Source organism: Chelonia mydas, chromosome 5 (genome assembly GCF_015237465.2).
Source record: "Chelonia mydas isolate rCheMyd1 chromosome 5, rCheMyd1.pri.v2, whole genome shotgun sequence".
NCBI lineage: Eukaryota > Metazoa > Chordata > Testudines > Cheloniidae > Chelonia > Chelonia mydas.
The window spans coordinates 41,094,698-41,107,571 of NC_051245.2; the positions used below are offsets into that span (position 1 = coordinate 41,094,698).

Genomic DNA, 12,874 nt, shown 5'->3' on the forward strand with positions numbered 1-12,874 from the left:
CTCATGTTGTTTTGTCTCTCTTTCATAAACTGTTAACTTTCTAGAAAGAAATTATACATATTTAGAAGATCACCTCTGTGTCACCTCTGTAATTGTATATTTGTACAATTCTGTCATCCTTAACTCTAAACACACAAAAATCTAGTTTAAATTATTTTATTTACTTTTTTACCTGGTCATTTTAACAACTCTAATTAATTGGTTTTATGTGTATGTTAAAGGGCCCACAAAGCGCATCAGGGAACTATCACTGCTAACAGCTAAAGATGATCTGCTTTATCTCAGATGGCAAAAACATTCATTTTTGGAGCTGAGGGACCAGGGTTTTCATCTCAGCACTATGTGCGTGTGTGTTTATATGTGAAATATCTATCAGTTACCTGCAGCCCATTGATTCTTTGTGCCATATGGCTTTATTTTATAATTAGGGCACTGGAGTATTTGAGAATTCATATTTATTTACAGTTTTATGTAGACACCTGAGACAAAATCCTGGGCATTTGGAAAATCCCCCATTGACTTCAGTGGGGCCAGGATTTCACCCATAGTGCATTTTTTATTTACATTTTACTTTACATATACTCACTGTGATCTAAGTTGACATAACATATTCTCTGGTTGACTGAGAGAGACCTCAGGAAGGGCAGTTACAAAATGTGTTTAAATAGTTCATTGAGGTACAGCCTTTAGTGGCTGTGTCACTAGAAGTTATATTACAGTTCTTTGTCAAGAAACTTAAAGAAATCAGTGTCCCATGTTGTTAGAAAGATACACTGATCAGTTCAAACCTTTCTGGAGCATTGTCCTCTCTGCCAGCCCATACAGATGGTTACTTTCTATACTGGGGTGGCCACCCTGAGAAGGAGCCAGAATTTACCAATGTACATTGCCAAAGAGCCACTGTAATATGTCAGCAGCCCCCTATCAGCTCCCCCCCCTCGCCCACTAGCAACCCCACCGATCAGCGCCTCCCCCTTAGGATGACCAGACAGCAAGTGTGAAAAATCGGGACGGAGGTGGGAGATAATAGGAGCCTGTATAAGAAAAAGACCCCAAAACTGGGACTGTCCCTATAAAATCGGGACATCTGGTCACCCTACTCCCCCTCCCTCCCCGCACCTCCCAATCAGCTGTTTCATGGGGTTCAGGAGGCTGGCGGGGGGTGGGGGGGGGGAGGCATGGCAGGCTAGGGGGAGGGGCGGGAAGGGATGGAGTAGGGGCAGGGCCTGTGGCAGAGCCAGGGGTTGAGCAGTGAGCACCTCCCGGCACATTGGAAAGTTGGCGCCTGTAACTCCAGCTCTATGCCTATACAAGGAGCCACATATTAACTTCTGAAGAGCAGCATGTGGCTCCGGAACCACAGGTTGGCCACCCATGTTCTATACCATCAGCTGGAGATTGGAGCAATCAGAGTCGTTACTACTCCAATACCAGATAGTTGCTATTTAGCATTTCTCATTTGTTTTCTGTCTCCAACAGATGTAAACATCCACTTGCTGGCAGTTATAATAATTAGTGCTAGGCTACAGATTTTATTTTTTTATTACTCAAAGCTGCTGTCTAATGTAATGAGAGAGTTAGGTCACCAGTTCCACCATGGAAATTAAAAGTAGTGCTTGTCAGTCTTCTGGATCCAGCATTCAAGCCCTCGGGGGGAGATCCAAGGAATTCTATAGCCATTTAAACCTCTTGCCCAGTGATTAATTCAGAATTTATCACTAATTGCTGTTTTAGTTACTATTTCAGTGGTTATTCTTGAAAAATATATTTGCTCAGTGACATAGCTGATACACATTTTATCTGTGTGCATTTCTAAAGTGCTTAACTCCATAATATCTCAGCATTGTATGTGGACTACAGAAAGCTCCATCTGAGTAAGTTCTATCTGGAGATGTTAATTTCACATGGTGGTCTTTGGTTTAGTTGTCAGTTCTTACCTTTGTGCACGTTGCTTGGTTTTTCTTCCCTTCTGCTTCATTTATTTGGAAAACGCTTGGTGTAGAGAGAATTCTTTCTCTGTGACCTTAAGAAGGTGGAATTTGCACTCTTCCTTATTTTCTTTGCATGGGTTTTCTAGAACCTTGAGCTTGCTGTTAAGAAGATGCACCTCCAGCTCCTTCTACTCTATATCTGGACTCTTTTAGTCACAATGTGCAGGTGATTCTAGTTGCCGTAGCAGGGCCCAGAAAGAGAGATGGTCCTTGAGATTACAGCTTTTTATCCTTTAAGGGATTTGTAAATTAATTTACAATCTTGAAATGGACCCACTAGTGTTGGAATGGGGAGCCAATGTAGATGGCAGAGAACCAGTGTACAGTACTGTACTCTTTTGCTTGTCATTTTCAGGATGGGCTGCTACGTTCTTATCTAGACTCATATAGAAAGAGTTTCAGTGGTCCAGCACAGAAATTACTAATGCCTCAACCTTTGATGTAAGTTATTGTCAGAGAGGAATAAACAAAATTATCTTGCTAGCCAGAGATGGAAGAAGGACCATTGCTATCTAGGTGTTCAGGGTCAGTAATGACTACAGTAGGACCTATGGCTGATCCACTCTCTTGACTATGAGTGGACAAATGCCTTCAGCTGAGAGAAAGCTGGTGATGATAAGCTGCCTGTAGAACTGTTTTCCTCTTCTGGTTCTCATCACTTTGGTCTTTCCTACATTCAGCTTGAGCCAGCTCTTCTTTATCCATGTGTCAGAGTCAGCAAGTCTCTAACATATGGGCATTATCACAACTCTGATTGTCCACATCTCTATGTGCTGGTAGAGGAAAAATAAACCTCTTGTTTGAGCTGTGATGAATAAACCATGTTCACTAGGAAAAAATAGTCTTCCATTACTACATTTGGGTAAGAATGATGTTCCTTATTTATATCTGTACAAAATAATTGACTTAGTCTAGTTGTAGAATCTTTCAGCTACAAAGGTGTAACCTTAAAATGGAAGCCTTTCACCCATGCCCTTTTCAAACTGCTTGCATAGTCACCATTTTTCATCCGGGCCACCTACACACTACATTATTATGCTAAATTTTATGAGCATTTATATATGTACCAAACTGGTTTTGATACTCACCAAATAGCTATTAGCACAGTTGTCGTGATTGCTATTAAATAACCAACATTTACCATGTATTGGTATCTGTTAGTAAATGTCACCTTGTAATAGTGACCACTTTACACTTGCACATTTTAAAAAAACTTTAATTATATCTGGGTATTAGTTTGTGCAATTAACATATCAACACATACGGTCTTCCTTCGTACCATAATTTATTTGACTTCATTAGCAGGAGTTAAAAAATATTTTAATTACAAAGCCATGCCATAGAACAATCAGCTTAGTAAATGCAAAGGTTTTAAATCTCCTAGTTGCTGTGTAATCACAATTACCTGAAGATGTGGGTTAGTACTACTAAGCTAGTCTTCTGTGTCAGGCAAATCTTGCTTCTCAAGGGCAAACTGGCTTTGAGTTGCTCTCAGTTATCTCTTTCTGCTACTTCTGCTCAACTTGTGATTGTGTGCACAGGGTCAACATTGTGGTAGAACAGAATGGGTTTCTCTTTTGGCTCTTTTGTTTCCAGTAAATCTGCATCTCATTGTTTGACTTGGTCACAGTTTGTCTGTATGCAATGTTGTAGCTGTGTTGGTCCCAGGATATGATAGAAACAAGGTGGGTGAAATAGTATCTTTTATTGGACCAACTTCTGTGGGTGAGGGAGGCAAGCTTTTGAGCTTACACAGAGCTCTTCTTCAGGTCAGCTCTTTTTCAGTAGAGTTCTATGTAAGCTCAGTAACTTGCCTCTCTCACACACAGAAGTTGGTACAATAAAATATATTACCTCATCCACCTTGTCTCTACAATTTGTCTGGTCCAGCTAAATTTTTTCACTCGCAAGGTCAGTCCCCCCTCAAACTTTGGCTTTGGTTCTCTGCTCCAGAATATCGCCTCTAGCAAATCCTTGTCTCTGGTTCTTCCATACTTATGGCTTAGTGCTTGCTTTACCATGCATACTTCATTCTCACTATCTGTTAGATACTAATGTTAGGTTATGCAAAATATATGTCCATATTTATGTATTTATAGATAGATATTAACTCTGGGTTTAAATTGGACATGAGGATTCTGAGTTTTCCTATTAATACACTGCTGTGAATTTTCAGATTACCCCTGTAAAGAATCCTACAGAGTATGATCAAATCTGTGTTCACAAAACAGCACCTCTCCCAATGGAGCTGGAAGCAGCTGCTTAATTAAACTGATGAGACTCACTCAGCTCCTAGTTAGTTTCAGTCTTCTACTTCTGATGCAGCTGGGATGTATGTAGGTGTGATTCCCCGCTGTCCTGGAGGTGCTCTGGGTGAAAAAAAGATTAACATGGAAGGAGAGAGATGAGACAAAAACAGGACGGTCAAAGAAGGGGAAGAGATGTGGGGGAAAGAATTGACAGAGCAGCTAAAGGAAAGCAAGAGAAATTACCAAAAGGGGAGAGGGCCTGTCCTGAAGATAACAGAAAAATGGGGGAAAAGAAGGAGGAGACACCCCCTCGCCCCCCCAAAAAAAAAAAAAAAAAACCCACCACCAGCCAATAGGGCTAAAAAAAAAAAAAAAAAAAAGCCTGTGATGACTGCTCTACTGACATCATCCTTTGAGGGAGAGATTTCTCAAGGAGTCTCCATTACACCTTTCACAGACAAATGGGGTAGCGCTACATCTGCAGACCCATCTGTATCTACTTTTCAACTAGAAGTGTACTCTCTTCAACTAGAACAGGAGGTTCCCAGACTTTTGCTGGCTTGACCCCAATTTAATGAATTATTTCCTCCCAGGATCCTAGACAATATGGAGGACGCGATTTTGAAGAGCAAAATATAGTGCATGCGTGGTCACGCTGTACAGAGCAAAGTGGCGTCCTCCACACAGTAGGGATTGCCACAACCCCATTTGGGGTTGCAAGCCACAGTATGAGGACCACTGAACTAGAGGGAGGGTTGCTGCTGTTGCTTTGATGTGTGTGAGTGCAGTGGTGCAGGGAGAATGGGATGAGTGCTGAAAAATAGTGATAAGTGAGTGAGTAGATTCAAGAATGGGGCATGGACCAAAACAAAGCATGGAAAAGCAAATAGATGCACAGAAAACAAAAGGAAAGGAAGAGCATGGAAGAAATTGTGGGGTATGGCAATAATGACAATCATTTGTTCTTTATAGCACTTGTCATTGGTTGATCTCAAAGTGCTTAACAAAGGAGATCAGTGTCATTATCCCCATTTTACAGATATGGAAACTGAGAGAGGTAAAGTGATTGTCCCAAGGTCACCCAACTGGCCAGTTGCAGAGGTGGGAATAGAACCCAGGTCTCCTGCGTCCCAATTTGGTAGGCTATTCCGCAGGTTATAAATGTGTGAAATGCAATGAAAGGAGAAAAAGACACAGATTCCTGGGTATGACTGGGAGCAAAGGAAGGTCAATAACTAAATTTTAGGGGTGACATTTTATTTCTTCCTATATTTTGGTGATTCAAAAGAAACTCAGAAAAAACACCTCCCCCTGAAATTCAGAAATTGCCCCCTCCGCCATTAAACCCCTGAAAAATGGCTGAATCATAGCTTTGTGTGTGCATTGTCGTAATGGTTAGTAAAAAGGCAGCTGTCCATCCCAGCACTGTAGGGGGTCTCTTGTAAACTTTTCTGTCTAACCAAGTCTGTAATACAGTTGAGTACTTTAATTAGAGTTATTAACTGAACAGAAAGGTTATTTATAGATATGAGAAACCTTCATGCCTTTTCCAGGCACAGAGCAAAACCATATGAAATACTCATATAAGATCTGCAACAGTTAAAAGAGTACATTTTGAAGCAGGAGGCTATGAGATAATTTGCCCTCATGGCCTGGAACACAGCAGACATTCAATGCAAGTATAAAATTATCCATTTTAATTTACACTTCCACGTTAAATGTTTTTGCCATTTTGTTTATGTTGCATGTAACTACTAGCCTTCATAACCTAGCTTTCACTGTATATTCTCTTTTCCTTGTCTCAAAATACAAAACACTATTGTCTGTTTCCATGGAGTTTCAGTAACTGGTGTTTTGAATAACAACTCAATCCTCTAAGAAAAACTGTTTTGTCTATTTTTGCTGAACCAAAAGGTTTTATCTCTGTTTTTGCATACATATTAGATAGCACTCCCTCAATCTAGTGGGGGGGGAGGGCGGGGGGGGGGGGTAAGGGCAGACATCTGAATTATTTTAAAATACAGATTTATTTAATTAAAAGTACAACTGTTTAGGGTCCTGAAGAGGAAAGGCTAGACCTAAAAAGGAATATGTTCTTGTTTCTAAAAATACTGTTTAATAAAAAAAAGTAATGTTTTTTTTTAAATAATACACAATAGACTTTTTGCTTCAATTTAGATTCTTAATCTCCAAAATTCATTTTTAAAATTTCAGAGCTGGTGGTCCAAATCTTTTACTGAGAATGACATTAGGAACAGAAATTACTACCCATCTCCAGGCCTCTTCATATGCAGCATCAGACCGAAACTTTTTGAAATGGGACCTGTCACCAGAGCAAATCAGAATAAGGACAGAAGATCTGATCATGAAAACAAAGCAAGTGTATGACAATGTTGGAATGCTTAATTTTGAAAAAGTAACGTATGAGAACACTATGCAGGCTCTGGCCGACATAGAAGTGGAGTATACAAGTGAGTATGTGGAATCTAATACCTTCCTTCTCTGAATTCATCCTATCCACACAGCAGAGTTCTGGAAGCAATGCAGCAAAAGCAGTTACCACCTGTGAGTCTGATCTGTGCCCTTCATGGCTAGAGAAAGTAGAAATCTCAGAAGTGATATCCATTCATATTCATTTTTGACCTGGCCATTAAAGACATGGCAAGGGTTAGCAAGACTATGCTGGTATTACTTTACTCATTTCTCTCAGACTACATTGAGAGGGTCATGATGGGCATATACTCCTCCACTTTCAAAGTCCTCACCTGTGAAATCTGAGTTACCCATCCTATTCTTGTCAGTGACTGCACGGAGCCACTTGGTGGCACTGTGCAACAGCATGGACTAAAATGTCTGCAGTACACATATGAAATCCAGCTTTACAATTACTTTCACATCTTATATAAAAAGCACTTTCCTTCAGCCATTTGAGGGCCTGTTTGAGACCAGTATCTGAAGTCAAATCACGTGACTAATGTGATGCTAGTTGGGGGAGGGAAGCATTTCAGAGAACTCATGTCCTAACATCTTCCTCCAGCGAGGGCATCTGCTCTGTGTTAAGTCTGCAGTCTTACCCTTCTCTTGACACTTCACAGATTCTGTGCACCAAATAATCATGACTATGGTTATTATACCCTTTTCCTATTACAGCTGACAAGGAGACTGTCTTGAACAATCTTAATCCAAACAGCCTCCTGTCAGATTCAGATTTAGCCACAGTGATGATCAGTGATCCATGCATTCATGACCTCCAGCCTGAATTATTGTGGCTCTCTGTGTGTAGGAATAAAACTACTAGGCTTAAGTTAAAAATAAAAGTAAATAAATAAATAAAATAAAAAGCTACTGTTTGGTTCAGAACACAGCAGCAATCTGCCCAGCTGCAGAGGCTGTGAAGAGTACATATCACTCCAGTGCTCTTCTCTCTTCCCTGGGTCCTATCAGAATACTAGTTCAGATTTAAGCTTTGGGTACCAATCTTCAAAGCTCTACATGGGACTAGTCTCACTTTCCTGAGGGATCACTCACGGTATGTGATAATGACCTCTCACAACAGCAGCATTCCATTAGAACCTTAAGAACATAAGAACGGCCATACTGGGTCAGACAAAAGGTCCATCTAGCCCAGTATCCTGTCTTCCAAAAGTAGCTAAAGCCAGGTGCCCCAGAGGGAATGAACAGAACAGGTAATCATCAAGTGATCCATCTCCCGTCGCCCATTCCCAGCTTCTGGCAAACAGAGGCTAGGGATACTATGCCTGTCCATACTGCCTAATAGCCATTGGTGGACCTATCCTTCATGAACTTATCTAGTTCTTTTTTGAACCCTGTTATAGTCTTGGCCTTCACAACATCCTCTGGCAAGGAGTTCCACAGGTTGAGTGTGCGTTGTGTGGAAAAAATACTTCCTTTTGTTTGTTTTAATTCTGCTGCCTATTAACCTTGGAACCATCAGTCTTGAACATTATACTCACATGAGCAGGGGAGAGAGTTTTCCCAGTAACTGGCCCATGTATTCTCAGAAAAATACCCAGATGACCACAAACGTCAGGAGCTTCAGAGCAAAATGTAAAACTCACTACTTCATTTGAACCATCTTACCATAACACCAGCAAAACAAATAAAGTTCAGGCCCTACAGACTGGAGGAGAGGGCAAACCACATGTGTATGTGCATCCCATAATTTTGAGAGACAGACAAGATACCACAGTGTTTGGTTGTGTATTGTGTCTTAGTTTTTCACAAAGCTTTTTAGGTTCATCTTAAAATATGTAACCAACTAATCTTTAGAGTCTTCATCTGCTAGTAATATGAACGGTCTCCCAGGACAAAAAGCATTTGTTACACTTTTGTGTAAAATGTTTGAACAAAGCGTAACATGCAGGACATTAGCACTTTTTTAAAAGGGAAAACTATAACTAGGTTTAATCAAGTCCAAGTTAATTAATCCAGCTAGTCATTTCAACTACTTTTTTAATTATAGGACCTATGTTCATGTTTGTTATTAGTACAGGGGCACCACAGCATTGCTGAGAATTTAGTTTATTTTCATTTCTATTCAAAATTGTTACTCAGCCTGTGATCTCTGATAGTCCAAAATAATCACACATCATCTCCCTCAGTTTTCTTATTGCTTGCTTTTATTAGTAATAAACAGACTTGGTCATATCTGTATTTTCTCCTGCCAATTTTTGAATAATTTGAGGGAGAATTGTAAAGATTCAGAACTTGATACTTCCAAGATTCTAGAGAGAGAATCTGTGACAGCCATTAAAAATAATTTATTTAAAAATATGTACTTTCTGTACTTTTAAAAGATTCATCTAATTTCAAAGCATAAAATTACTCCAGTGCTTTAAATATATCTGTATTAAACTTTTACTAACTCAAAATTGACCTTGTGGAATGATTAAAGTGGGGACATTTGCCAGGGCAGTTAGGCTTTTATAATGTACACCATCAGTGAAATATGCATTTGTTCTAATGCATCTGTTGCTGCTGTGTATATGATTGTATTGGTTCATTTTTTACGTAATCCGTGATCCATTCATTATCTCTAAATCCTAATCAGTGGTTGCTTCAGGTATCTGTTTATATAAGTTTATTTCTGAAAGCTTGTGTAAAAACTAAAAACAACGATTTATTAAAATAACTTGTCTATTCCTAGGAAGTTCCTCATCTTGAAAAAAATTAACATGGACTGACTGCATTGTAAGTGTTTGGTGCATTTTTAAAATGTATTTTTATTTTAACAGTGGAAAGAAGCATGCTGGATTTCCCGCAGCATGTCTCATCCAACAAAGATGTACGCTCAGCAAGCACAGAAGCTGACAAAAGACTTTCTTATTTTGATGTGGAGATGAGCATGAGAGAAGATGTGTTTCAGAGGATTGTTTATTTGCAGGTAAATGACAATGAAGATAACTAAAAATAACCTGTAGAGGAATATGTAAGGTGCCACCAGTGAAATTTTTTTCCCGATAAATCAGTACATGCTGTGTTTTTCAGTATCCCTATCACTTCATTAATCTCAATCACTGTTAAATCCACTATCCACTGAATAGAGCTGTAGTGTATGTGTTACATGAGGGGCCTCATTTAAATTCTCTTGCTTCAAAAACCTAAGGATTTTGCTTAAAGAAAACCGTTACCAGGTAGAAACCTGGGGAAAAAGGTGCACTCTCTCACTTCAATATTTGGCTGCCAGATAAGCTTGTGCACACACTCGTTCACTGTTTCTTTCTTCATTGGAATTAGGAATGACTACATTTTTTTGTTGTTTAAATTATTCTAGAAGTCAATAATGCTGATGCAAACAAAATATTTGGTTTACAACTGTCTACTAGCCCTTTTAAAGTGTTTTCATAGACTGCCTCATCCTCCAAGTAAGCACCATCATAAGTGTTATGCTTTAATTAAGTATATATTATTAACTGTGTAATTCAAACTAAACCAAGAATAATTAAAATTTACTGTGATGGCCTCACTTTTCTTACTCCCCCAAATGTATGAAGTAGTATTTGTTTATCATTCTTCAGGTGGGTAATTTTAAAATATTTAAGCAAATAATTTAGTATGAATAATTGTAACATTTTCATCTGTCCCTCCTTCAAATGTGAAACTTGTGTCTATTAAACAATTGTGCTTACTGTTGTTCCATATAGCTGATAAAACACTGGAACCACTGGCTGCTGGAGTCATTTCTGTGCTGTATTGTGTATTGTGCTGTATTGTAAAAACCTTGCTTTTTGTAATATCAAGATTTCCACTTAGTATTTGCAGTGAGATCTGAACAGAGCATTTTATAATTTCCCCCATCATCTTTTATTGCCATGCTTTCCAAGAATGTTTTCCACCATTTGCTTTCCCTTATTTGGCTATTTCCACATTGTTTATGTGAGAACCTCCTGATATTTTACAGCCCCACTATAGACTATTTTGTTCATTTTTGTGTGTGTTGGCAGCTCGTGTTTCTTATTATCTTTCACTTTTTTACATATCTCAGACGCAGAATTAAAGAAGTTTGATATGTGTTTACTGTTTTATGTGATTTTATGTTATATACGTTATGTGTATGTGCATCTAGTGGGCTCTGCTGTAATACAAATAATATTTTTTCATATTTATAGGCATTTCTAGCAGTCACTAGTGAAAACCAAATATAAATATCTACAATAATTACTGATGGTCAACAGAATTCTTTCATATTCACCTTGGTATTCTTTCTATTTAATTTCCCCTTGTGAGGATATTCGGCATTTACATCTATTTCAGAATACTATAGTGTTTCTAATTTCTTTTTGTTAATCCTATAAATTAGTTTGAGGGTTTCCCCCCTTCATTTAAACAGTAGAACAATATGCAGATATTTCTTAATCATCTATTTAACACTGATATGTGACCTGGGCTAAGATCTCAGATCTGAATACTCCTAAAATTCACAATGTCTGGGAGAAGATCATTTTTGGTGGAGGACATTAGGCTGTGTAATTTGCTTCCACCAAGACCAGGCTGACTCTTGCCACTTCTAGATTGTGATGCATGACTTCTCTGCTCTTATAGGTTGTTGCCTCAGCTGCACCTGGAGAATGACTTTTCCAAGTAGAGTTTCTAACAGAAGAGGAGAGACTGAATTAAAACCATTGAAAACATAGTAGCCATTTTAATAAGCCAGCCTCGTTTATTTCAATGTAGTATTTCTGTCAAGTTAGGGTTTCCATGGAATTTTCAGGGCTAAAGCATGGATTCTTAATTTAAACAACATGAGCCTGTTTAGGGCCAGGTTAACAGTACAGTGGAAACAGGGCCCCTCAGACTCGTACATTATTTATTATGGTAGTATCCCATGAAAAGTTGGATGTTCAAACATAACATCTAGGATCTCCTAGATCTCTCTGACCCCAGGCCCATTTTTACTCCCTTAAAATGCAGGCCTGAGTCTGCTAAAGTTATTTACCATGCTTATGTTACTTGCTAAATTATTCTTATACATCCTCCTCCACCAATGGTTTTTGAAAATGAGGGGGTTTTTTTTATGTCTAATCAAATAAAAAAGCTTTTTCCAAATATTAAGGAAAAAATTCCATCCTAGGCTTGTGTGGTAGATGTATACTGCAGCTCTCCTTCTACAGGAAATTTTTACTCCAGTGATTTAAACCCTTGAATATAGGTGTTTATAATAGATTTTTAATATTAATGTGTCTGATGAAGCCATAATATTAAGCCTAGTCATTCCTAACAACTGCACACAGGGGCATGCTGAAGAATGTTATCAAAACTCCCCACCCACACATCCTTAGAAAACTCAGCATGGTTTAAACAGTTGCTACTACCCTCGTTTCCAATATTCCACATAGTCTCCTTTTTTTAGTTCTCCTTAAAGACTTGTTCACATAATGCGTGGACTATTATGGTGGTTCAAAAATGAAATTAAAAATTATATTATGTAAATATCAGCAAAGGGACATTTAAAAAGCAATTATCCTTAATTCTGAAAAACTCAGAATAATCATGTAAGGTAAAGTACTCAAACTTAGAACCTCTGTCACAAAACTTGTACATCAGAGAAACATTGGGTGAGGTGAAGTATCATTAATAATTAGAAGTTTAAAATTCACACCATAACACATTAAGTCCATGATTGCTGTAAAGTCTTACACCATTGCTTATCTTTAAACACATGACTAGACTACTTAAAGTGAAAGGGACTATTCATGACCATGAAATTAGGCATGTGCACAAGTGTTTGCAGGATGGGGCATTAGACATCTTCAAGGCAGCCATAGTGATATTTCAGTTTAAAAGTGTGTTTTAAGAGGTGGTTGATAGGGTGAAAGTGAGTTAAGAAAAAAATCCCACATGGGGCCTAACAAATTCAATATGGAATTCTGTAACTTTTGTCATTCATTTTAATTGTAGTAAGAGAACTGTATCCCTTTACACATTGGAATACTCCTGTTTTTTCTTCTCATCATCTTCCATTTAATATAATTTCAGCAAACATGTGATCTTGGACATCTGAAGCCTGAAGCTAAGCGATACTTAGAGAAGTCAGTTAAAATGGGGAAAAGGAATGGACTTCATCTTCCCAAAGAAGTACGGAATGTGAGTATGGGTTTCCTATATTTATAATAT

At 38.4% G+C, this 12,874-nt stretch overlaps 1 protein-coding gene across 2 annotated transcripts in view; it reads left to right on the forward strand.

Annotated features, from left to right (window-relative positions):
• The window catches only part of NLN (neurolysin), a 69,274-nt gene that overhangs the window by 12,744 nt on the left and 43,656 nt on the right, over positions 1 to 12,874 (forward strand). Inside the window, exons 1-4 of one of the 2 annotated variants that reach the window (XM_043546958.1) lie at positions 2,707 to 2,853; positions 6,455 to 6,711; positions 9,496 to 9,644; positions 12,737 to 12,844. In XM_043546958.1, coding sequence (XP_043402893.1) covers positions 6,483 to 6,711; positions 9,496 to 9,644; positions 12,737 to 12,844 — 486 coding nt within the window. In that variant the 5' untranslated portion in view covers positions 2,707 to 2,853; positions 6,455 to 6,482. Of the gene's footprint in view, positions 1 to 2,706; positions 2,854 to 6,454; positions 6,712 to 9,495; positions 9,645 to 12,736; positions 12,845 to 12,874 lie in introns of those variants that run through there. The other variant, XM_007058998.4, reaches the window with a different exon arrangement.